This window comes from Pholcus phalangioides, unplaced genomic scaffold, assembly GCF_987345545.1.
Source record: "Pholcus phalangioides strain wild (caught in Gottingen) unplaced genomic scaffold, Ppha-v1.0 ptg000009l_1, whole genome shotgun sequence".
Classification (NCBI taxonomy): domain Eukaryota; kingdom Metazoa; phylum Arthropoda; class Arachnida; order Araneae; family Pholcidae; genus Pholcus; species Pholcus phalangioides.
This window is the reverse complement of record NW_028301602.1, coordinates 23,561,581-23,584,914: the sequence shown is the minus strand read 5'-3', so window position 1 is coordinate 23,584,914 and position 23,334 is coordinate 23,561,581. Positions and strand designations below refer to the sequence as shown.

At 35.7% G+C, this 23,334-nt stretch overlaps 1 protein-coding gene across 1 annotated transcript in view; it reads left to right on the top strand.

Annotated features, from left to right (window-relative positions):
* LOC149082556 (glutamate receptor ionotropic, NMDA 2B-like) overlaps positions 1–23,334 on the top strand; it is a 226,025-nt gene that overhangs the window by 142,079 nt on the left and 60,612 nt on the right. The window contains exons 3-8 of the mRNA XM_089235799.1: positions 1,144–1,331; positions 2,717–2,967; positions 5,074–5,257; positions 10,986–11,109; positions 13,796–14,016; positions 17,616–17,763. Of these exons, the coding sequence (XP_089091925.1) occupies positions 1,144–1,331; positions 2,717–2,967; positions 5,074–5,257; positions 10,986–11,109; positions 13,796–14,016; positions 17,616–17,763 (1,116 nt within the window). The remainder of the gene's footprint in view (positions 1–1,143; positions 1,332–2,716; positions 2,968–5,073; positions 5,258–10,985; positions 11,110–13,795; positions 14,017–17,615; positions 17,764–23,334) is intronic.

Sequence of the window (23,334 nt, the reverse complement as noted above, 5' to 3'; positions counted from 1 at the left end):
AACTACAAATATTTTTTTGGCGGCTAATATCAAGTTGGCTAATGATACAGTTGTTATAAACTATTATTGAATTAGTATATTGAGTTCAGTAGAGGCAGTTTGTTAGCCAGATTACGGACCCTTGATATCATAGATTCTAGTTATGTTCCTTGACTCGATTAGTTAAAAATGTTGTGTTGTTTTCGTCTTTTTTTTTCTCGTGCCTGTATGCAGGGTGTCCTTTAGTCGCCGCAGTGGTTTTCGGTTGGCTAAAGTTGGTTTCCTGTGGTTCCGAACTTCGAGGCGCAAATGCGAGCCGATCTCTCCATTAAAAAGTCTCGCCACAGACAGCAACAGGCCTACAACTATAAACCATTAAATCATTACACTTCACTCATAGTTAGAAAAACTGGTGACAGATGGCAGCACTACACGTAACAAGCATTACACAGAAACAATCTATACGTCAGGTTTCACTACCCGTGCACGCACATTCGAACATGCACCAGTTCGTTAGAGGTTCCGTAGGGGAATATGGACGAGGTGCATGTGGGGTTTCGTAGTAGTAGTAGTAGTAGTGTCCTGTAGGTGCTAGCACGGCCTTTATCTCATCAACCGTCCGTCGTAGAGGTATGATCCCAGTTTAAAAAATGCTCAACAGACGCTCAAAAATTACCCTTTACCAGTTTTGAGAATGAAAACAGTATATAAAAAAAAATAAAACACCTAAATTTTTATACGGTCCCTCTGTGCTCAAACTTGCTGTTATAAAGTTGCCGTGTGAAAATTTTTGAACGCCTGTTGAGCATTTTTTACATTGAAATCATAATTTTACCACGGACGGTTGATGAGATAGAGGCCATGCTAACACTCACAGGACACCCTGTATACACACATATGACATTTTACTGGTGAATCGTTGGTCCTAAAGGCATACTTCCGATTAGAAAAAGTGTCAAAGAACGTGTATTTCTCATATGTCATTCATGCTACGAATCATGGTGCCATCTACTTTTAACAAAAAGTAGTGGGGGGGGGGGGAGCGACATCTCCATCTATTTGCGCAGTATTGAAGGGCGCTCTTTTTGTTTCTGGTTTTGAGGCATGCACTAAAATTATTTTAAAATATCACGATTTCTTAATGCATTTTGTTTTTTATTTCAGAAAGTTGCGGATCCCCGAATCCTGCAGCTGGCACCGTCCGTAGAGCACCAAGCGAGAGCAATGCTGAGTATCTTGCATCGATATTCGTGGCATTCGTTTTCGATCGTCACGACACTCATCGGTGGACACGACGATTTCGTAAGGGCGTTACGAGATTTGGTGCAACGAAGTTACGACGATGGTTTCAAGTAAGAATCACAATCGTTACAATATAAATTCGAAAAGAAAAACCTGTTATAAAAAAAAAACAATCAATAACCATTTCATTGCAAATTCATGTAAACTACACTGGAGTTAGTGGAACCAGATATAACATGCGAAATTCCCTTATAGCTAACAGGAACAGTTCCTGGCAGAATTTTCCTTTCGTACTTTATTTTTGAGTGAAAATATATTTGGTGCATGCACTAGCTGCTCATAGACAGTTGCAGTAAGATGTTATTTGAAGAAATTAGGTTTTTTGTCACGTTACTACGTATTGCGCTTTTTCCATTTTGACAGTTTCTAAAGGTGCGAATTGGCCTAACATCGATATCTCGATGTCAAGGTCATTCTTTCTTATTATTCCATGTGTCGCTTTAATATAATGATATTTCTTTAGGAAAAGTGAGAATAATAAGAATCTTACATTTTGCTCAAGTTTTTCCTGTGCCAGTAACAAGTGTAACCCAATGAATTGACTCTAATCCTATATCTTCTTGCATCGACTTTAATTGTGGTATGAAACTGAAGAAAAGGATGAAGCTCCTGAGTCAGCTCTAGCTGCTTCTACAGACCTAAAAGATGAGTGTCGAGAAATCGAAGAAAACAGCGAAACTTCATAGATATATTGTTAAAAACCATTTCAGAAGCAAAGGTTGGTGACTGCGTTCTTGTCAACTTCACGAATAAAAAATGTGTAAAGATGTTCGTTGGAAAAATAACCAGTTAAGTCTCGCTGGGAAGCAAAATTCGGAAGAATCGGCACTACATCTACCTTTCAATGACCCAACATTCATTCAAGACAAAAGTATGATGAGAAATTATGATCTCACATTTCCATCACATCCCATGTTTTTATCTGGGAAAATTCACATTTCCTTTCTTATTTGCCTAGTATAATGTCAGTTAATATTTACGGCGGGTATTAAAACATTGCGAGTTTTCTACATAATAAAGTTGTCTATTAACTGTATTTAAAAGAACAATAAAATGTTTTAGCTTCTAATGGTTTGAATCAGTTTTTCCCTTTTGTTTATACTTATTCATTCATGAATCATTCATGATTATCATTTTGAGAAGGATTTCAAAGCACAATCGGCCATACATTCCACTCATCAAGGTAACCCATGACTAATTTCAATTATAACTAATCTCGAAAATAAAACACCGAAGACAATAAGTTTAAATCATTAACCTTAAAAAAAACATGATTTAACAAACTTCCATATTTTTCAAGAAATTTCGTTGACGTTTACAACGTAGGTGCTAATTGGAATTTCCACTAACAGAGACACCTTTTGTACTTCCGTGCACTTTATATCTTTTATTTGGAAATGAAGAAAATAAATTTAGATTCATCATTACTCAACAGGTTTACCATCATCGATGTTTTAACGTTAAAAGGGAAAACAACAGAAGAGTTCAAAATCGAAATGGACGAGCTACCAGACAGTGAAGCTAGAATCCTGCTGCTTTTTGCCGAGCGTCAAGAGGCCGAGCATATCCTGGAAGCTGCTGACGAGCTCGGAATTAGCGGGAAGCACTATGTGTGGATATGTTCACAAACGGTGGTCGGAAAACATCTCGACACTCCACCGAGGACATTTCCTCCTGGCATGTTAGGTAATTATATTTATTTATCACATTCGCATGTGGAAGGATTTGCAAGGCTAAACCTCTCTAGTAATATTTCTTCTCTGATCAGAAAATTTTATTTTTAAAGTTTAAATAAACTGAAAAATCTTTTCTCTTGGAACATCCCTATTAACAAAGTTTACATTTCTAGATGTATACCAGGTGTAATAGAAAAATTAGCGTCTCGTGATTGGTGGCAATGAACCAATACGTCACTTACAGAAAAATACTTGGCAAAATGTGGTTTGGTGAAGTTGAAGGGCGTTTTTCTTCTGTTTGATCTACTTAGTTAGAGCCTCAAAATTCAATATCTGTTGTGGAGTTGTAGGTAGACTATGGGACTCTCACGACGAAGGTTACGGGTTTTAATCAGCACCTCCTGGAGATAGAAGGTCTCTGTACTGTTTGTCATAAACGTCATGTAAACTACCTAAACGTAATTCAGACTACTTAGCAAGTTTGCCACATTTTGAAACACAGCATCCTATTTCGTTTCTTCTTATTTTGGCGTAGAATCTTATTGATTGGCTCACAAATACCTCATAGTGATTGGATGTGGGGCATAGAAATCGCCAATTCTGACTCCAATCATTTCTTTTCCTCATAACGATGATACTGGCTCGAGCAGGGAATTTTTCTCCTGAATATACTGAGGGAAAATGGACTAATTACTGACGTCACTTCTATCTCTAGGACGTGCTGCTTTAATCTCGTTCAATTTGCTTAAGTCACCTTTTCCCCCCTTCCATCTTCATTTACTGATGATCTTTGATTAAATTTTTTCAGAAGATGAACGCGCGATACCTTTTTGAGTTTATCAGGCAATCTTGGAAGGGTGTATTGATGCGAGAAGAATTGTTTCCTCTCAGAAACGGATTTCCCTAATTTGTTTTCTCCCTGTGTTTTCTTTCTTCCAGCTGATCTGCTATGCGCGTAGTCAGCGCTTACAGTTGCACTTGGGGGGAAAAATTCCTCTTCATTGTTATGTTGAAATGAGCAAAATAATGTTCCAAAGTATGGAAGAATGCCTTGAATTCTGGAAATCGTGAGAAATGCCTCAAAATTATTCAAAAATCGTGCCAAAATAACTTAAAATTACTGAAAACCATAAATAAAATATGCTCTATCACGTAAAAATATCGAAATATGCAAAGTCGTAGAAATTCTAGACCTAGTGATCACAGTTCTACACAGATTCGAATTCTTCAGAGCGTTGAAAGAACTGGGCAAGCCAAATAAAGGGTTCTTTATCGGAGAATGAACGTATTTTATTTCTTTGAAAATATTTTGAGTGTAATACAGTTTGTAGGGCTCGGATTTCTCTAAGACTTTGCATATTTCGTTATTTTTATGCATATTCGTGATTTTCAGTAATTTTAAGGCATTTTGACATGATTTTTCAGTAATTTTAAGGCATTTTGACATGATTTTTCAGTAATTTTAAGGCATTTTGACATGATTTTTCAGTAATTTTGAGGCATTTTTCCATGATTTGTAGAATTTAATGCATATTTATTAAGCATTATTTTGCATATTTCAAAAGAATAATGAAAAGGATTTTTTTCCTCAAGCCCACTCTTCACTAGCTTCATTTCCCACGTTGGCAATTTTTCAATTATATTAGCAATAATCGACAATTTTACTTGCCTTTGACATCATTTTTGTAATGATTGGCGATTTTTCGGTGACAGTGCTAATTGTTAGTTTTATTTGTGTGTGTTTGGCATCATTTTGGACAATAATTGAATTAATAATTGTAACCATAATTATAACAATTATGATTTCCTGTAATTTCCTCGAGGAAATATGGTCAGTCTATTCATAAAAGCAAATTTTTTGGTTTTCACGGTATAAGTTTTTTTTAGGGCATAAATGCATATTTTATCGTCGATTTTTAGGTCATAAAAATCCTAACCAAAATAATTTAATTTATCTGATAAAATATTTTCTTCCGCAGCTTCAGACCAGGAACTTTTTCTATAGACTTCTAAGATTATTTGGAACGTAATGAATGCGCTAATCAATAATGATATACATATTCTGAATTGATATTTACGATGTTCTTTTCTTCTATCAAACTACTCTTCTCTCCAGCTGTTCATTTCAATACCACGCACAATCGCCTTCTAGATGAACTAGAGAGAGCTATTCAAGTCTTTGCCCATGGACTCGACCTGTACCTCAGGGAGCGAAAGAACTGGCGCTATGACCTGAAACCTCATCTGAGCTGCGTTGGATCAGGCCCGTCCAAATGGAATAGGGGTGAAATACTCTTCCGGTTAGTATTTGAAAATTATTTTGATGTGGATACGTCTTTCAAATTATCTCACGATACTGGGTACATTCGCAAAAAGTTGTGTGACGAAACATTTTGAACGCTAATATGTCAAGAAATGTTAAGTACATGGTGATTATAATTGACCCTTTAAGCGGTTTTTAACATTTTCCTGATACACATTATAACTGCCACATTTGAAATTGTGAAACCTTCACAAATCGCCACCTATTTTCAAGAATTATTATTATTTTTTTCCCGATTGCGAGTTGATAACTGCTTTCCTCCCGAACAAGAAAATTCATCTATCTATCGCTTTTATTTTCATCACTATGATACAAAATCACCTGCCATGACACGTGTGGTTTCCTGGGAAGAGAAATACTTTTTAATTGGAAAAAAAAAATCTTTTTGTATTATAACATATACTGAGCGTATATTTCTTTACAGTGCTGAAAGAAAGGGGGGAAAAACACACACACAGTCTATTTTTCTTGCTCGTTCTATTGGGGATGGGACAGTTGCACTGGAAGGTAGGCGTACCCTCTGAGCATTTATTTTCTTTTCACACTTTACCCAGGATTAGGACTGGCAGTGGCACACAGTCACTGGCGGGTTTAATCAGTTCTGAGGGTTTAAATTTTCTTGTCTTATGTCGGGACGAGACTCTTATCGTATAACATAATTTCTTTGGATTGTTATTGTATCCATAATATGAAATAGCTTTCAAATATTAGTATCTCATGAGTTTCCTATGTTTTCCATCAACTTTTCAAATTTCTTGTTTGTCATCTTCTTCACGATATGACCACTGTTTTTTAATGCATAAAAATCAACGTAGAATTGTTCGATAACTGCTATAAATGCATAGATATTGGAATGAGGAGCAGCACTAAAGCTTGTCTCTACTTATATTTTTTTGTCACACATTGCAAGTCTTCAAGTTTAGTTTTTATGCATAGCCTGAGAGCTCACCACTAATTTCTTTCCTCGTTAACTTCTAGGGTCGCTCAATAAAATCGCTAACCGATTTCGTTTCGCACTGTTAGAAATATTATGTGCTTATTCAAATTCTTCTTAGGCTGATGATTGCGGTGAAAATCCAATTTCAAAATTACCGTCGAATTTTCCTCCAAATATATATTTGCATTAAAGTACGTTTAACGCATCTCCACATGCAGCCATCTTGAGTTTCATACTCTTCATAAAATTTGAAATTTTCATACACTTCTAATTTGCGTCCTTTTACACCTTGTACATGAATTTCATTTTTCAAACGAAGGTAAAGCGTAACACACGGGACACTTGAGAAAAAGTCTACGCGAGAAAGCTATGACTAGAACATACTAGTTCCAACAGCACTATAGATAAGATAAACAACTAGTATAGATAATATAATGGCATAAGATTAGGTTCAGTGAATCTAATCTATCCCCCTCCCGTACAACTAACCCATCTGATAAGAAAGGAGTCCAGTGCAATTGACCCTCGGATTTGATTGACAGGTTCAGCGAGCAGTGCAACTGACCCTCGTCCGTTCTATTATCTAACCTTAGAGCTGACTCCAGTTGATCCCCCTTCAACGCGTTTTTTACAAGGTGAAATATTCCGGTTTGGCTGAAATAAAGCGGATAAAGTTGACTAGATATATCGGGATTACCGCTGAAAGTGTTAAATTTACCGTACTTTCAGCAGTTTTCCTCCAAAACTGCTTAAAGTACCGAAAGTTATCCGAATATAGCCACATTTTTTGAATATCTTAATAAGACCATGGGAGAGAAATTTAGGAAATAAAAAAAAATAGTTCAATTTTCGACGACCAGGTGAGAAAGTGGCTCTATTTTTATTGCATTTTACATTTTTTTCATGGTCCATATAGCGTATACACCAAGTTCCGATGGAATAGTACTGTACGACATAGAATACCCTAATTTTTTTGCTGTAAAATCTACAGTATATTTATTTCGTTACACAAATTTGCTCATTCCTAAATTTTTGAAACATTCGACATTACATTGAAACTAGAATAATTATGGAATGAAATTTTATTTCATCTTCTCGAAGTGATATATACTGTATATCTACAGGGTGTTTCAAAATTCCCGCACTTCAGTTTACGAATGCTTTTTTTTAAATGAATATGAACTATTTAACAGAAATCAACAGATTATACTTATGAATTGAAACATTTATTTTTATAAAAGTTAAAAAAACTTGGAATTTACAATAAATGTTGAAAATGTTGGCCATTTTCACAGACACATAGAGTCATTTTTTTTTTCTTTTATCAGAAATTGCTCGAAACTGTACGAAGTCTGCGAAAAAAAAAATAATGTTGAACTGAATTAATGATGTTGGTATTGAGTTAGTCTATCGTATGTTGATTATCGGGATATAACACATTTTTAGCACAAGATAGCCCCAAGGAAAAAATTCCTGTGCTTACAAGTCCAGTGAAAGAGGTGACCTTACATGACACGATCCACCAAAAATTCAGTTTAAACATGAAAACTTTCTTTCGACGCGCGGCACTACCGGTTGAAGATGTACCATTCGTCGTTGTTCAACAGTGAAATGGAATCAAAAAAATAAAAATAAATAAAGTGCCACAATCTGACAGCGTGATGTAGGCGCATCAAACACAACTTTTTTTTAAGCATATGCTATTTATGAATATGAGTATGAATCTATTCGTAATAGACCAATACCTTCTCAACTTTAAGGTACGAATGCGAGTCTCCGAGTTAAAAAGTCTCACCACAGAGAGCAATAGGCCCACAGAAATACAGTGGTTAAATCATTACACTTCACTCATAGTTAGAAAAAATGATGGCAGATGGCAGCACTGCACATAACAAACATTACACAGAAACAAACTTCACGTCAGGTTGTGACGTGAAATCTTCACGTGTACCAATTCGATAGAAAATCTGTAGAGGAATGTAGACGAGGTGTATGTTTGGTTTAGTACTAGTAGTATTAGTACAAATCGAGAGATTCGGGATGCCACAAATGACTAACCCATCCCTCAGAGAAAGCACTCTCTCACGGCTCACCGCTTGCCTTTTGACCCCAAATTGTACGGTGAGAGTTGTTTGTTTAGGCTAAATTGTATTATCCTTTACAGTTCTGACCATCAGCTTAGTTACCCTGCGTATACGTCTAGCTCAATAATTTTTGAATGATTTGACATGATGACACTTTAGGGATTCCAAAAGGTCAGAAAGATAAACAACTAGGAATTTTGAATATAAGATTATTTAGTTAAGGTTAATCAAAACAATTATTTCAAGATCATGTACGTTTAGTCAAAAGTGCAACTGTATGGCTCACGATTGGACAAATTTAAAATTTGAGAAATATGACTTTATTTCTGATCATCATCTATTCATGATCATTTTGTAATTATGGACAGTTTTATTATGACATTATCAGATACGTTTGAACCTCTTTCACCGCACAGTCAAGATTCTTCAAAATATGTAAAATATTCTGTACAATTATGGGGGAATTACTGCGATTTATCAAAAATCTAAATCTTTTTCCCATTAGGTTGATCTGAATTCGTATCACAAAGAAACACTTCAAATACGGGAAAACGGTTAAATAAGTGGCAGTGTTTATAGCATCATGAAATAATAATCGGTACCATAATAATAATAACAACAACAATAATATAACATATCGACGGATACGAAACTGAAACGCTCGAAAGGGGGAAAAAACTGTTCTTTTCCTAACTAATAACGTCTTCCAATACCATTCGTGTGAAGTCGGTAAAACGTCTTTTTCTTTTGAAGGGATGTGCACTTTCTATCGCGATATTGTCGAAGGCAATTTATACTTTATTACGTGTTCTGAAGGGTCTTCTATAAACTTATGTTTCTCTAGATTGCTAAATCGATGCCAATGGAAGAATTTTAGTGGCAGCTAGCGCAATCGAAAGATGAAATTTTCCATGTTGACGCGGCGATAAAAGTTTAATGGAATAGCCTTACAAAAGATTTACAATCGTCCGTTCACAGTTATGCGAGATACTATTCACAAAATTTTTTCTATAGGTGTTGAGTTTGTTCTCGATAATGGGCAAATGGACAATTATTATTCCTTAAATATAGTTCAACTGTTAGGTTGCGAAAATAGCCGGAGAAATGCTTCTCTCACAACAGCAATGTAAAAAAAATAGATATACATTCAAACTTATACAATGGAACCTATGAGAGGATGACGTCTGTCTCATTTATCCATACAAAGGGTTTTAACGGGGCTCGGTCGATTGCGCCGAAAATGGGAGTGTTTCGACTTCCAATGTATTGCCCCAACAGGCCGATTGCGCTGAGTCTGGAAATCGGGGTGATCGCAATCGACATATTTCTTAGCATAAACGGTTTATCTTCGGCGCAATCGACCTACACTCGTTTTAACAACTGGCTTGACAACAAAGATGAATTTTTGGAAAGAGAGAAAATTAATCTCAACAGCCAATTGTTAAAACTTTGTATGGATAGCGGAAAGTGATGTCATCCTTTCATAAGTCGCCATCTGGTGGCAGCATCAGCAGTTGTGAGCTTGGCATGAGTAAGGTCCGGCCGTCCATGTACGGTCCCTTTCACTACACACGAGCTCCAAGGAAAGATTGAGAGATTCATCGCCTTTGTAGTTTAGTGGCTAGGGCGTTCACCCGGAAAGTGAAAGGACGCGGATTCGTTTCACCGCAAAGGCATTTGAATTTTTCTCTTTTCAAAAATTCTGGAACCAGTAAGAGTGTTGGTTACATCCGCTCGAATATAACCGATGCACATATTGGTTGCATTTTTTAAGTTTTACGAATGAACTTTTATTGTGTAATTCTAGCCTGAAATGACATAATAATTTAGTCTTTTGACGTTCCTTTTTGTACAGATTTTACTGTATAATAAGGTGGATCGAAAAGAAGGTGCGATACAAACACAGAACCTAGATTCTAACCTACAATCACAAAAATAGTAATTGGGTGCACTCTACCACCACTTAGACCGGTATTATAGTAAAAAAGTTTTATAAAAGTTATTTTATAAAACTTGATAATGCAACCAATAAACGTGTCCGCTACATTCGAGCAAATGTAACCATATAATGGTTGTTTCTTTCAAGTTTTGTAAAAGATCCTTTATCACATTTTTATAGTATAATCCCGGTTTTAACAATATACACTCGTCCAATATAGAGCTACCAAATCTGGTAGATATTACAAAATAGATAAATAATAAAAAAAATAAATAAACGGCGTATGCCATCTATACATCATTTTAGGAACTTTAGGTGGAAAAGAAAAAAATTCAGATCAGCACAGGATGATAGAAAAACGTGTGGTAGTTAATGCACAATAAACACTGTTCGCCGCATGCGCCCTCTAAAATATGGCACACTACAATACTCCAGATACAATAATGAACTCAAAAATAATTGCATTAATGCAATATCCGATGTTATTTCTTCTCGAGCAATGTCAGATGTTATATCTCGAGTAATCTGGCAAACAACAATGTCCCTATGTGTCTGTGAAAAAAGCCAACATTTTCAATATTTATTGTAAATTCCAAGTTTTTTTTCAACTTTTATTCAAGGTAATGTTTCAATTCATAAGTTTAATGCATTTTTCATAATAATTTGAAAAAAAGTAATAATAATATTCTGTGATGTTCGCGAATTTTGGAACACCCTGTATAAGACATTCAAATATTTTACATAGGTATCTGCGCAGTGTTTCAGTGAAACCGAAATTCGGCCCACAAATCGAATTCAACATGGATGGCTCGTTACGAAATGTGGAGTTACAGGTGCTCAATCTCAACAATTATGGCTCATGGGAAAAGGTGATGATTTCATAGATATTCCTCTAAACATTATTGACTTTCACAAAAATAAGAATTTTAGTAGAATATACAGTCGGCTCCAGCTGAATCCAATAACGGATAAACACGGATATCCCGAGTGAACGGTTAAGATCTGGAACGAACGGGTAATTTTAACATTGTCATAGAGACAATGTTAAAATTACCCGTTAATATATAGAATAAAAAAACTTCTGACAATATCAGATATTGCAATTCAGACTAACCCCTTTTGCCGCAAATTACTGGTGAACTATTGACCCTACAGCAGTGGTTCTTGAGAGCATATTTTGGGGTGCGAGATAGAAACAAAAATGACAACATGTTGACTGATGTTCAGGAAAATTGAAATTGCTAATATATAAAAATTGAATTTTTTTCGATTTTTGAAAAAAAAAAAAACATGAATTACTAGCAAAAATACTCGGCAATTTTCTTCAATTACTGGGAGGATTGCAAAAGTGACAAACCATTATGAAGGAGTGAACTTATAATGGCAGCATTAAAAGATGTGACAAACCATTGTAAAGGCATATACATGTCTGAAACGCATTGTTAGGGAACCACAGTAACCGACGTATACATTTTGAAAGTTACTGTTGGGGCCCAGGAACCATTATTGCACGATGGTTTTTCGCCCATTTCGGGCATTTGCCCAGCTCTGACGAACTTTTAAAGTAGCCTACGGTTCAATCCCGGTTCTGTTTGGTATACAGTCGAATCCCGTTTTAACGAATACAGTTATAGCGAAAATCTCGTTTTAACGAACACTTTTCTAATCCCCCTAATAAGTTTGCACAGGAACAATCCTAGGTAACCTGTAATTCCATTATAACGAAATTTCGTTATAACGAAGTAATTCCTCCGTTCTCTTAGCGTTCGTTATAACTGGATTCGACTGTATATGCAAAATTTGGCGACGATCGGTCTACAACTTTAGATTTGTATGAAGAACAAACATACATACATACTTTCACATATGTATATAAGAGCTAACGGCCATCGCACTGTACCATTCAATGTATATATATACGGCTCCAAAGTAAAATATTGTTTTTAATTACAGCGTAGTTGACGCGTCCGAGTGGTGCAATGGTAAGACGCACCACTCGGACGCGTCAACTAAGCTATAATAGAGCCGTGAAAATTACCGTCATGGTCCATGGGTTCGAATCCGAGGAAAAACATCAGAAACAAGTTCTTTACCTTCCACTCTGGGTCGACTACCGATAGATGGCGCGTTCTTTTCCTACGCAACTCCACTGGTTGGAAATTGCCGTATGGTGATATATGACCAGAATTAGTGTGCGGTAAAGTAGTAATATAGCTGAATATTGGTAGAGCGTTCGACTAGCAATTGAGGGACCTGGGTAGAGGCAGAGATGAAATTTTTCCAAAAATCAGTATCTCCATAATTAGCCAGTTCTTCGGTATATCTTGTATTAACAAGTGGACAGTACATCTTTCTTGAAATATAATAAGACATTTTAAAAACTATACTAACAGTGTGAAATGGGAATACCCCGCTTAATCGGATATATTGTGTGCTACTACTATTTATCAAGCACCGCCTCAGGTCACATATCACCATATACCAATTTACTACCGATCGAGTTGGGGAGGAAATGAAGCCGTAATCTACTGGTGGTCGACTCAGGGGGTCCAGACGGTAGCCTTAATGGCGGTAGACGTAGGCGGAGATTGACATGAAAGCGTGGGGGGCACAATGATGATTGCTGGGGGCGGGATGATGATGATGTCAGTTCATGTATACACATATACATTAGATCAGTCGGCGCCACCTTTGCTTCCCCCCATGCCCACCGTATCTTCGCCCGTGGTGGTAGATGAGGAGGATCCACATAAATTTTGCCCCGTCATTTTTAATCCTGGTACGTTTCGCCCCCGTAAATTTAGCCTCTGAGATTTCACTTGCACTGACCGTGTGAGTGATCAATTGAGTGACTGAGTGTGTGAATAACCAAGTGATTATGGTGAGTTACCGTATGAGTGGCCATATAAGTGGGTGAGAGACTAACTGTGAATGGCCAAGTGATTGGGTGGTGACCATGTGAGTGAGTGAGTGATTATGATTCGCCAAGTGAATGTATGATTAGCTGTATGAGTGACTTTATGAGTAAATGAGTGAGTGACCGTCGCCAAATTGGTTACTCATACATCACGCACTTGATCATTCATACGATCAACGCAGGAGAAAGGTCAGGGGGTGAAATGCACCAGGGACGAAACTTTCTAGGAGCGAAACATCGGGGGCGTAGCATCCGTAAATCGGTAGACGAGCATCTTACCACTGTACCATTCTGGCACGGATATTATGTGCTGAAACCGTTGATATCCGTTTTAACCGAGGCCAATTGTATTAAAAAATTCCCTCAGAATATTAGCAAAACATTTCGAACATCCGTCGAATTCGTACTAGAAATAGTAGTAAAAAAATTATATTTTTCCCCAATAATGTTCAAGCTGCGATATGCTTGTGTGATTCCAACAATTTTTTTATATTGTTATCTAAAAGCATTAAACACTCTTGACCAAGTTCTACACAGTAATTCTAAGAAAATCTTCCAGGAAGAAATATAGCCTTCAATATCTTTAATGCAGCATATATTTCTGTATATACTTACTTCATGCTGAATCTACCCGTCAGATAGGTGTCTGGAAAGATGGGATCTTGGATATCAAGGACATCGTTTGGCCCGGGAATTCGCCCGTTCCTCCACCCGGTGTTCCGGAAAAGTTCAACCTGAAGGTTGTGTTCCTCGAAGAACCGCCTTACGTCAACATCCTGCCACCTGACAATGAAACTGGAGAATGTAAAACGAGCCGATCTGTCAGATGTCGAGTTGCTCCTGATCACAGATATGTCGGGTGAGTGAACACACGTGTTATCACTAGAACGATCGAAGCTGTCATTTTCACTACATAGCTATTTTGACATGCAATTACAACCAAACGGTTTACCTCAGGGTTTATTGAAGTTTCATGACTTGTCTTGTTAAGGCTCTTAAATTCCTAAAATATAAATGATCTAGGTTTCTTAGTATGATGGTAAAAGGAAGTTTTACCCACTACGACGGTGACAATCATTTTGACCATCAAACCGAAAGATACCCATCGCCATATGGCAATATCGGCTCATTGTCCTCACGGACTGGATACCTCTGGCAATTTATTCATAAAAAGTATACATTACAAAATATACATTACAATCATAATCTACGTATAAAATCATAATCTACGTATAAAATCATAATCTACGTATAAAATCATAATCTACGTATAAAATCATAATCTACGTATAAAATCATAATTTAAGTATAACATCATAATCTACGTATAAAATCATAATCTAAGTATAAAATCAGTTGCGGGATCACAATCTACGTATACAATCGGAAATCAAGCATATAATCCTATATTACATATTAAATCTTAATTCAAATATAAAGTCCTAAAAAAAATCGCATATTAAAATCAATAATAAATCAGATACAATTTATAATCGATTTCATCCACAATTGAAATCATTCGATTTCCACGGCATTATACTGTTCTTGTGCTATCAGTCAGTCTTCTTTATAATTGATAATTGAAACGGCGAACTTTGTGAACGAATCATTTTGACCGCTATACAGATATTTAGCTGATGCGATTGCAAAACATGCTGAAATGGAAGGTCTTCTTATGCGAATATTAATATAGAGGGAATTCAGTACATCATATTTTTGAGGGAAATGTTCTATCATGGTGTATGCTTCTCTCCAGTACCAATTTTCCACCATTCAAAAGCACTTTTTTTGAGAAAGCTCGTCATAGTATGTTATTCATTTGGCACTTCTGGTGATCTTTGCGCTTTTACAATGTTGCACGACGAAAGGAATCTTCATTTTTCATGATTTCACCCATGGCCGAGACTGTTCTGATCACTTTTTGCTTCTTCACCATATAAATTCACTCTGTAGAGACCTCAGAGCACCCATCAAAGATCCCTGTCTGCGGGACCCCATTGGATGATGTCGCGAGGCCGGATCGCGACATTCATTTATTAGAAACAAAACGTACAAACACAATTAAAAAACCGAAACATAAACGTTATGTAGGATTTACAATTTTAATTTAATATCTTGAGCATTTCAATATGTATTAAAGGTCATTACTCAAATATAATTACACGAACATTTTAAACAGATGTTAAATTAAATCAGTTAATTAATACACATGATTCACAATAATTAAGAATGGATTTCCCGAATATGCCCCACACACGCACACAAGAAGAAATAGGACATACCAAGGTACTGTCATCTCTACTTGCTCTCTTGAGGCCAAGGGACGGCCAACAGGGACTTATTAAGGTACTAAATTTTCATTATGATTATTTCGATCAAATCAATCCTACACATAGAACGGCCGCAATGAAAGTGAATGCAACTAAGAGGTACTTCTACGTTATGAAAAGAAACTCTTTAATTTGATTGGTTAAATGAGCCGTGGGAATGGAATGATATCTACATTTATGTTTTAAAGTTTGGTTGCCAACACAGTACGAACTAAAACGTGGGAGTCAAGTGCGATGATGTAGCACATAATAAATGAGTGTTAAAAAACTATACAGAGTGCAGAGCAAATCGTGGTATGGGATTTTACTGGCGAACCATTGATCCTAGAAGAATTTCCAGTTAGAAAAAGTATCTAAATAATGTGTAGCACTCAGATATTGCATTCATGTTGCAAGAGGTTGTATAGTAGTTAACTTTTTATACAGTCCCCGTATGCCCAAAAACCCAGTTAGAAACTTGTTACACTCTCCTGATGTAAAAAAAAAAATCCACGTTTCTAAGTTAAATATTCACTGAGATATTCGAATTCAAAAAAGAAAGGAAAATTGATTAAATGCAAGTAAAACGGTATTTTTGAATTTAGATATGGATTTTTTTTTGTTTGCATCAGGAGAGACAGGTCAACAACTATCTAATTGGGTTTTGGAAGCACACGGGAACTGTGAAATTATTTTGTTTTATATTTTAATAACTTCACAACCGCTTGAATAATGAATGGCATATCTATGTACTACACGTTATTTCTCAACTTTTTATAATTGGAAGTATGCCTCTAGGATCAACGGTTCACCAGTGCCATGCCCCCTGTTTGCTCTGCACACTGTATATGAGTTTCTCTCCGATCAAAATGAAAATAATTCTGCTATGCAATTTCGGAAGTTTTTAAAATATCTGGATGGGGAAAATGGCGTTGACGACAATGATGTGAGGAGCCATCATTTTACCACATATCGTGCTTTCGATCGAGCAAAAAATAATTCTATAGTTCGTAAGTAGAGAAAATGTAGACCTCTCAATGCTTAAATTCATTCAGTACACAATGTGATCGGCATCGAACAGCACCTCCTAGAGATAGAAGAGGTGCTGCATCGAAACGCGTTGTCTCACGAATGTATTTCACATTCACGAGAAAGACTTTAGGCTTTTGGACTTTTAGGCTTTTGGCTTAGACTTTTGGCTATTCACGAGTTGTTTTCTTTTTTTTCATTCCGCACATGCAATTTCTTCGCGAATTTCTCAAGCGTATTATACCTCACAATTTGCTGGTGGTCTGCCAAGTGAAAATGAAGCCGCAAATTACACGAGCTCAAAAACTCATAGTCAAACCCCCTCTTTCTAAAGTAACAAAACACGAGATCAGTCTTTGTCATAACAAGTCCTTTTGTCCAAAATTAGTACATGAACATGGGTTTATAGCAGAAATAAGTCAAAAAGACTGAACAGATAGTGTTTGAAGAAGTTTCGGCAAAGAAAAATAATTTATATTGATTTTTTCCCTACAGCGGTCAAAATGAACACAGCTACCGTCGTTCTAGTGTTATATGGATGATGAAAACTCTACGGCTGATTTTAAAATTCAAAATAATGAACAATATCAACAGAATAGGAAAACTTTGGCATTTTTAAATGCATATATATATTTTTTTTTATTCCCGTTTATTTTTCAGTATACTTATACATGCTCTTTAAGACATATTTTGCAGTTTAAGGCATATTTTTATTTATGCGTATTTCGTTTCGATATTTTTAAATACACATTCTCACCATTTTCACGAATTGTGTTTTTTCATTTTCCTTCGACATTTTCAATTTTTTTTTTTTTTGCATATACTTTTCATTTTCAGAGCCATACTTCGGCATATGATAAGGGATGTTTTTTTTCTCATTTTCTGCGCATATTTTTAATTTTGTGGTATATCTCGGTATTTTTCAGTGCAATATTTCAGTATCTTTCAATGCATATTTCTGCGTTTCTTTAGTATATATTTTAGCGTGTTTTATACATAGTTAATATTTTGTCACTTTTTAAGTGCGTATAATCCAAACTGCAGTCATCATCTATTTCTTTTCTTTTTGAATTTTCCATTACTCACAATGATTAAAAAGCACTTGTTTCGTTGATTTTAGGATTAATCATAGCGCAGCAATAAAGAACCCAGAACTGTACAGATGCTGTTCTGGCTTCTGCATCGACCTTCTACAAAAATTCGCTCAGGATCTCAAGTTCTCGTATGATCTCTACCGCGTAGAAGATGGAAAGTGGGGTGCACTCGGGGTAAGTCTCAAACTATGGTAATTTGTGACCATTCAAGTAATTAATGAATGAATTTTTGATTAACAAAAAATACAGTGAAACCTCGCAGCAACAATACTCGACATAACGATAAACCCTCTGCAACGATATTTTTCCTAGCCCACAGAGTATCGCTATATTAAGGTTTCACTGTAATGCTTTAATGGACAATAATGAAATGGATGAATTATATCAGGGGTGGCTAACAGCTTGGTTACGACTATAATATAATAATAGTAATAATAATGATAATTTATTCGTTTGCGTTGGTTACAAACTATTGGTGCACAGACTTGGACACAGAATAATTGGACGATTTCGATGTTGTGTTAAATTTTTTTTTCGAGAAAACTCTTGCACTTCCAATGAGAAACGCCAAGTTATATAATAAGATGCGAATTTGGTCAACCGAAAATGTCCATATTATCCAAAAAAAGCTTATCCTTTGCTTTTTTGTTGGAATCCTAATAATGCCAAACTACAGTTTCCCAAGATTATGTGCTGACCGATTGTTGGAAACGGCAAAACACTCTTTCCCTGATAGGCATAACTGGCTTTTCTTCGTGTGGAAAAATATTCTACGATGGTAGGTTGAGTTTTCTGAGTGAGTCTATTGGCCCAAACTTTGTAAAGAAAATACATCTTGAAAATTCTTTAGATTCTTTGTGATCAAAGTTTACAGGTAGACTTATCAAATTCATATTATAATTTGTACTCACGGACCAGATGGCCGTGACAGCCTACATTGGAAACATTCTTGCTTAAGGGGTATCAGGACCTGGAAGGCTTAGAAATATCGATTTTTCAAAAATCATTTTGAAAATATTTCATTTAATTGCAAATAAAATGCTAAAAAATTTTTGTTAATCGGTCAATTGGTTCTTTCCAAATAAAAGAAAGAAGCAAAATATGTAAATGAGCCAGTGTAAAAGTATTCAAGAAACAAGTCGTTGAGAATCGTCCTGGGTACCAGACTGGAGCCCTGTCAGCCCCATCCTTGTGGGGATCATGGGGGAAATATTTTTAGAAAAACGAAATTTTGAAACGAAATTTGAAAACGAAATTTTTCAAAAATCTGAATACAGATTTTTGAAATTTTTGTTTTTTCTTAAAACTTTTAAAATTCATAAAATTATAGCTAATGATCAGAAATCAATAATTGAGGTGCATTTTATTGACAAATGACAAAAATTTTATTACAAACTTTCATACATTTTAGTGCAGTTGTTTTATTTGTAATCTTACGGAAAAGCTGAAGAACTGAGATCTGAGAAAATCGCGTTCAACGTGTTTTTTCATGTATACATTTACACTGAAACTCAATTCTTTATCTTTCAGATTTTAGATGAAAAAATTGACGGATTGATACGAAATCTCTTACCTTTGGTTTGCGTCCAAATGATGTATTTACAAGACCGTTTCTGAAAACTCAGTTTTAGGGGTCGTGACAGCCCCTTAAAGTGCACAACCACTGTCTCGTTGACCAAATGCGGCCCACCAAGACGTCCCATTTGGTCCACAAAAAGTGTTCCTGCAGAAAAGTATCAATACAAACTTCACAATAAATTCCTTGCCTGGCCCATAGTTCCTTTGTAAAAATAAGGGGAATCGGATTCCATACGGAATATCACAAATTATAAAAAAAAATCAAATGCAAGTAAAGCTGCCAATTATCGCAAAAAATAAAAAAAAAATCATTAAGTGCAAGTTAAGTTGATAATTATCGTCAAAACATTGTCAAAAGCATGTAAAATTGTCAGTTACCGCCAGAAAAATTGCCAAAGGCATTTATAAGTCATGAAAACAATCTGAATTATTTTTCAAAACTTCAAGTAAGCCTCGTTGAAAATAATGGAAAATACTGGACAATTTTACGGGAATGTCCCGTAAAATACTGGTCACCCCATACATGCAAACTCCTGTGTCCATGGTCTGCGAGTGATAGAATTACCGCATTTCTGACCCGTGTACTGAAAAGGTTTTGCACCCCTGCCTTAAAGTATATAAGTATATGGAGTAACTTTAAACAATGTGCTACGTTGATCCAGACAAATCAAGGATGCTGCAAATTTATTTAAGACAACAGAGAGGCACTACCGCAGTGTAGATTCGTCAACTTCTGACCATACATAAGTTGTCAAGAATGTATCTGCCATAAATACATTTAAAGATTTCATTTTTAAATCGCGTTGACGTGAAAAGAATCTCAAGTCGTTGGGAGTATTTCAGTTGAATTCACTCTCTTTCATGTCACTTTCATGGATCATACAATGTTCTGGAGTGTAAATTTTAGCACTTTACCACACCTTCAATATTAATTCGTGATATCCATGTAAAAATATAATTATACAAACAGATATTCACAATAAAAGAAATATTCCATTACGGCTGATAAATTCAGAATTGAAATTCTAACATTCAAAACTAAAAGGTCCTCCAAAAATTCAAAATTAGTAAATTCTCCTTAAATTCAGAATGAGAAAATTCTCTATATATTCAAAATTAATTTTTTATACAAATTCAAACTAAAAAAAATTCTTCACAAATTCAAAATTAAAAAATTATCTGTAAATTCAAAATTAAAAAAAATGTATATTCAAAACAAAAAGATTCTTTAAAAATTTAAAGTCAGTAGACTTTCCTTAAATTCAAAATTAAAAAATTAGAAAATGCAAATACACTGGTATAAGTGGCACACAGTGGTGTAAGTCATTGTCTTTGTAAATGTACAGTGGTTTAGGTCATTCTCGTCATCAGTAAAATTAAACCATTGTAAAAAGTCACCTCAAGTCAAGCCTCTATGCTAAATTAGAATCCAGGTGACATTACAACATATTTGTTCTTGAATTTTTGACAGCCCCTTTCACGTTATATCAATTTCTAGAAAAATAAGAAAATGTGACTTACACCACTGTAACTTTAACCCGTCCATTTTATGATGGTACCTTCCAAAGTTCGTTCAGTCGTATTCCGCGAGAGAGAGACGAAACATCATAAATATTTCCCATAAAGAAAAGCGAATACTTTGATCGGTTTTTATGTCATTTTCATTGCTGATCTGAAAGTCCGATGAGCTGTTTGTATGGAATCTGAGGACATGGAATGTGAAACATTATTTATACAGTCCTTGTTCTCATGCGTATGTCCAATAGTAAAATAAGAAGCGAAGCTCCAGCATTAAAGAAGAAAACCAAAAAACAAAATGGCGGCTAGAAAAATAGGAAATGACATAAGGTTTCTAAAGCATTTTATTTTATTTTCCTCTCTTTCCTCTGAGAAACATCTTTGTTATTTTAAAATTTGAATTTCAAAACACCGGAAGCAATTTGAATCCTCCTCGAATTTTGTTTGGTTTCTTTTTCCCATATCTTCAGAGGTTCTTTTGATGGAAATTCCATATCTTGGTACATGTGGAAGATTCTTTTCTTCCCCCTCTTCTTCTACGTGCGATATTAAAAATGAACTTCGTATGTCGAACTGAAAATATTGCGAAATAATATAAGCTGGAATTCATTCCATGTAAATACATCGTTTACCTTAAACGTTAGCCATGAGTAACATATTTTTGATCACGATGATATGTTTCATCCACGATATAATGACTTATTTTCGATTTCAAGAATATCTTGTTTTCATTTAAGTATAGTGATTATCTGTCATAGAAAAAAAATAATAAAATCCAGGGTTATAAATAATATCCGGGATGAAAAATAGTCCCTATTTAATAACCAGAAGGCTCTCAAATTGCGTTGTTCGTGGATTTGAAAGAATGAATTAAAAGTGGAAACTTTAGGTCCACTCTTTACGTTCTCGTTGGATGGTTGAAAAGTAGCTATGTGTGTTGTAGTAGCTAGTTGCAGGAATAACTTTTTTTTAGGAAAGTTATTTGTCGGTTTCTAACTGGTATGCCGCAAAGAAACGAACGAAATATTTTAAGAAATCATGTCGATGTAAATATTATGTGTCAAAATACCCGTTGATATGTTTTAATTTCTGCCGATGGATTATGTTTAGTAATGGCCACAAACTCTGTTGGCCAAGCTTGTTGAATACGGTTTTCCTGACCACTACGTGTTGTTCTTCAACATCTTAAAGACAGGCATTTTCTAGTAAAAAATGGAAATGCTCGTTCTTCTGTTCGTCCAATAAGAGCCTCGGTTCCCCAAGGATCAGTTCTTGGGCCTCAGCTCTTCTCCATCTACATCAATGACTTCCCTGCCCCCCAAATGGGCATACTGGGACTCTTTGCGGATGATGCAATTATTATCACCAACAACAGAAAATCTGATAAATGCAGAGAAAATCTTCAGGAGACTCTGGAGGAGGTTGAAGACTGGTGTGAGGATAATGCTGTCGAGCTTAATCATGCCAAGTGTCAGTTCATCTGGATAACAAGAAGAACCAAATTCACTAGAGCACCAATTACCTGGGCAGAGAAGCCATAAAACCTGTGAAGGAAGTGAAATATTTGGTATGTATTCTAAACCAATCATTATCCTTCATTCCTCAAATAAATCACGTAAGAACTAAGGCTACCCAAACCATGGGAACGATGTCACGCATTACATTTCCAAGTGCAAGACTAACTCTTAAAAACAAAGTCATATTGTTTAAATCAATCATTAGACCTATCATGACCTACGCCGCCCCAGTATGGGCTCATGTTTCAAAAACCCACATGCAGCGTCTGCAAAGTCAACAGAATAAAATACTGAGAACTCTTGTGCGTGCCCCAAAGTACATCAGAGGGGCTGACATTAGAAAAGACCTGAAGATTCCAACCATCCTCAGCTACATCCAACAAATCTCAGAGGATCACTTTGAAAGGATGAGGAATTCAGAATACGAGCATCTGAGAGAACTGGTCGATTACAACCCACGTCAAAGACTAAAATTTCTCAGACCTCAAAACGTGCTGCACGTGCCATGGTCGGTGCGTTAGGGTCTGAAGTACTGAGCTGTATAATCTTTGTCTATGTATCAATATTTTTGTACTTTTAATTTGCTATCGAAATAATCGATCAACTCTATTGCATAGAGTGGCATTGTGGTTTGATGTACATGACTGATCTTGCACTGCACCAATTTGTATAATTTCGGCTAACACACTTGTTTTTCTATGACTTCTTTTGTATGTTAGATTTATTTTTTATTATTATTTTATCATTAGTGCATTATGTAGCGTTTTGGTGAATTGTACATAAGTGATTTCATTTTTGTGTCCATTATAATATACATTTATCGCATAATATGTATGTGTGTGTGTATATGCGTATGTATATATATATAGTTTTTTTTTTACTACTATTGATTTTACTGATCAACTGGTCTATTGCATAGAGTAACATTTTGATGAAGTTTGGCTGATCTTTGTGTATTTTACTATTCTGATGGTAGCATTTATCGGACTGTATGTGTCTTTTTTTCTCTATTAACTTACAAGCACTTCACATCTACACAAACACGCACAAACTTGTCTATAACCCTCTTCATAGCTAGCAAGAGCAGTCTGTAAGTCGCCAGGCAGCCCCTTTGGGCTGGGCAGCGACGAGA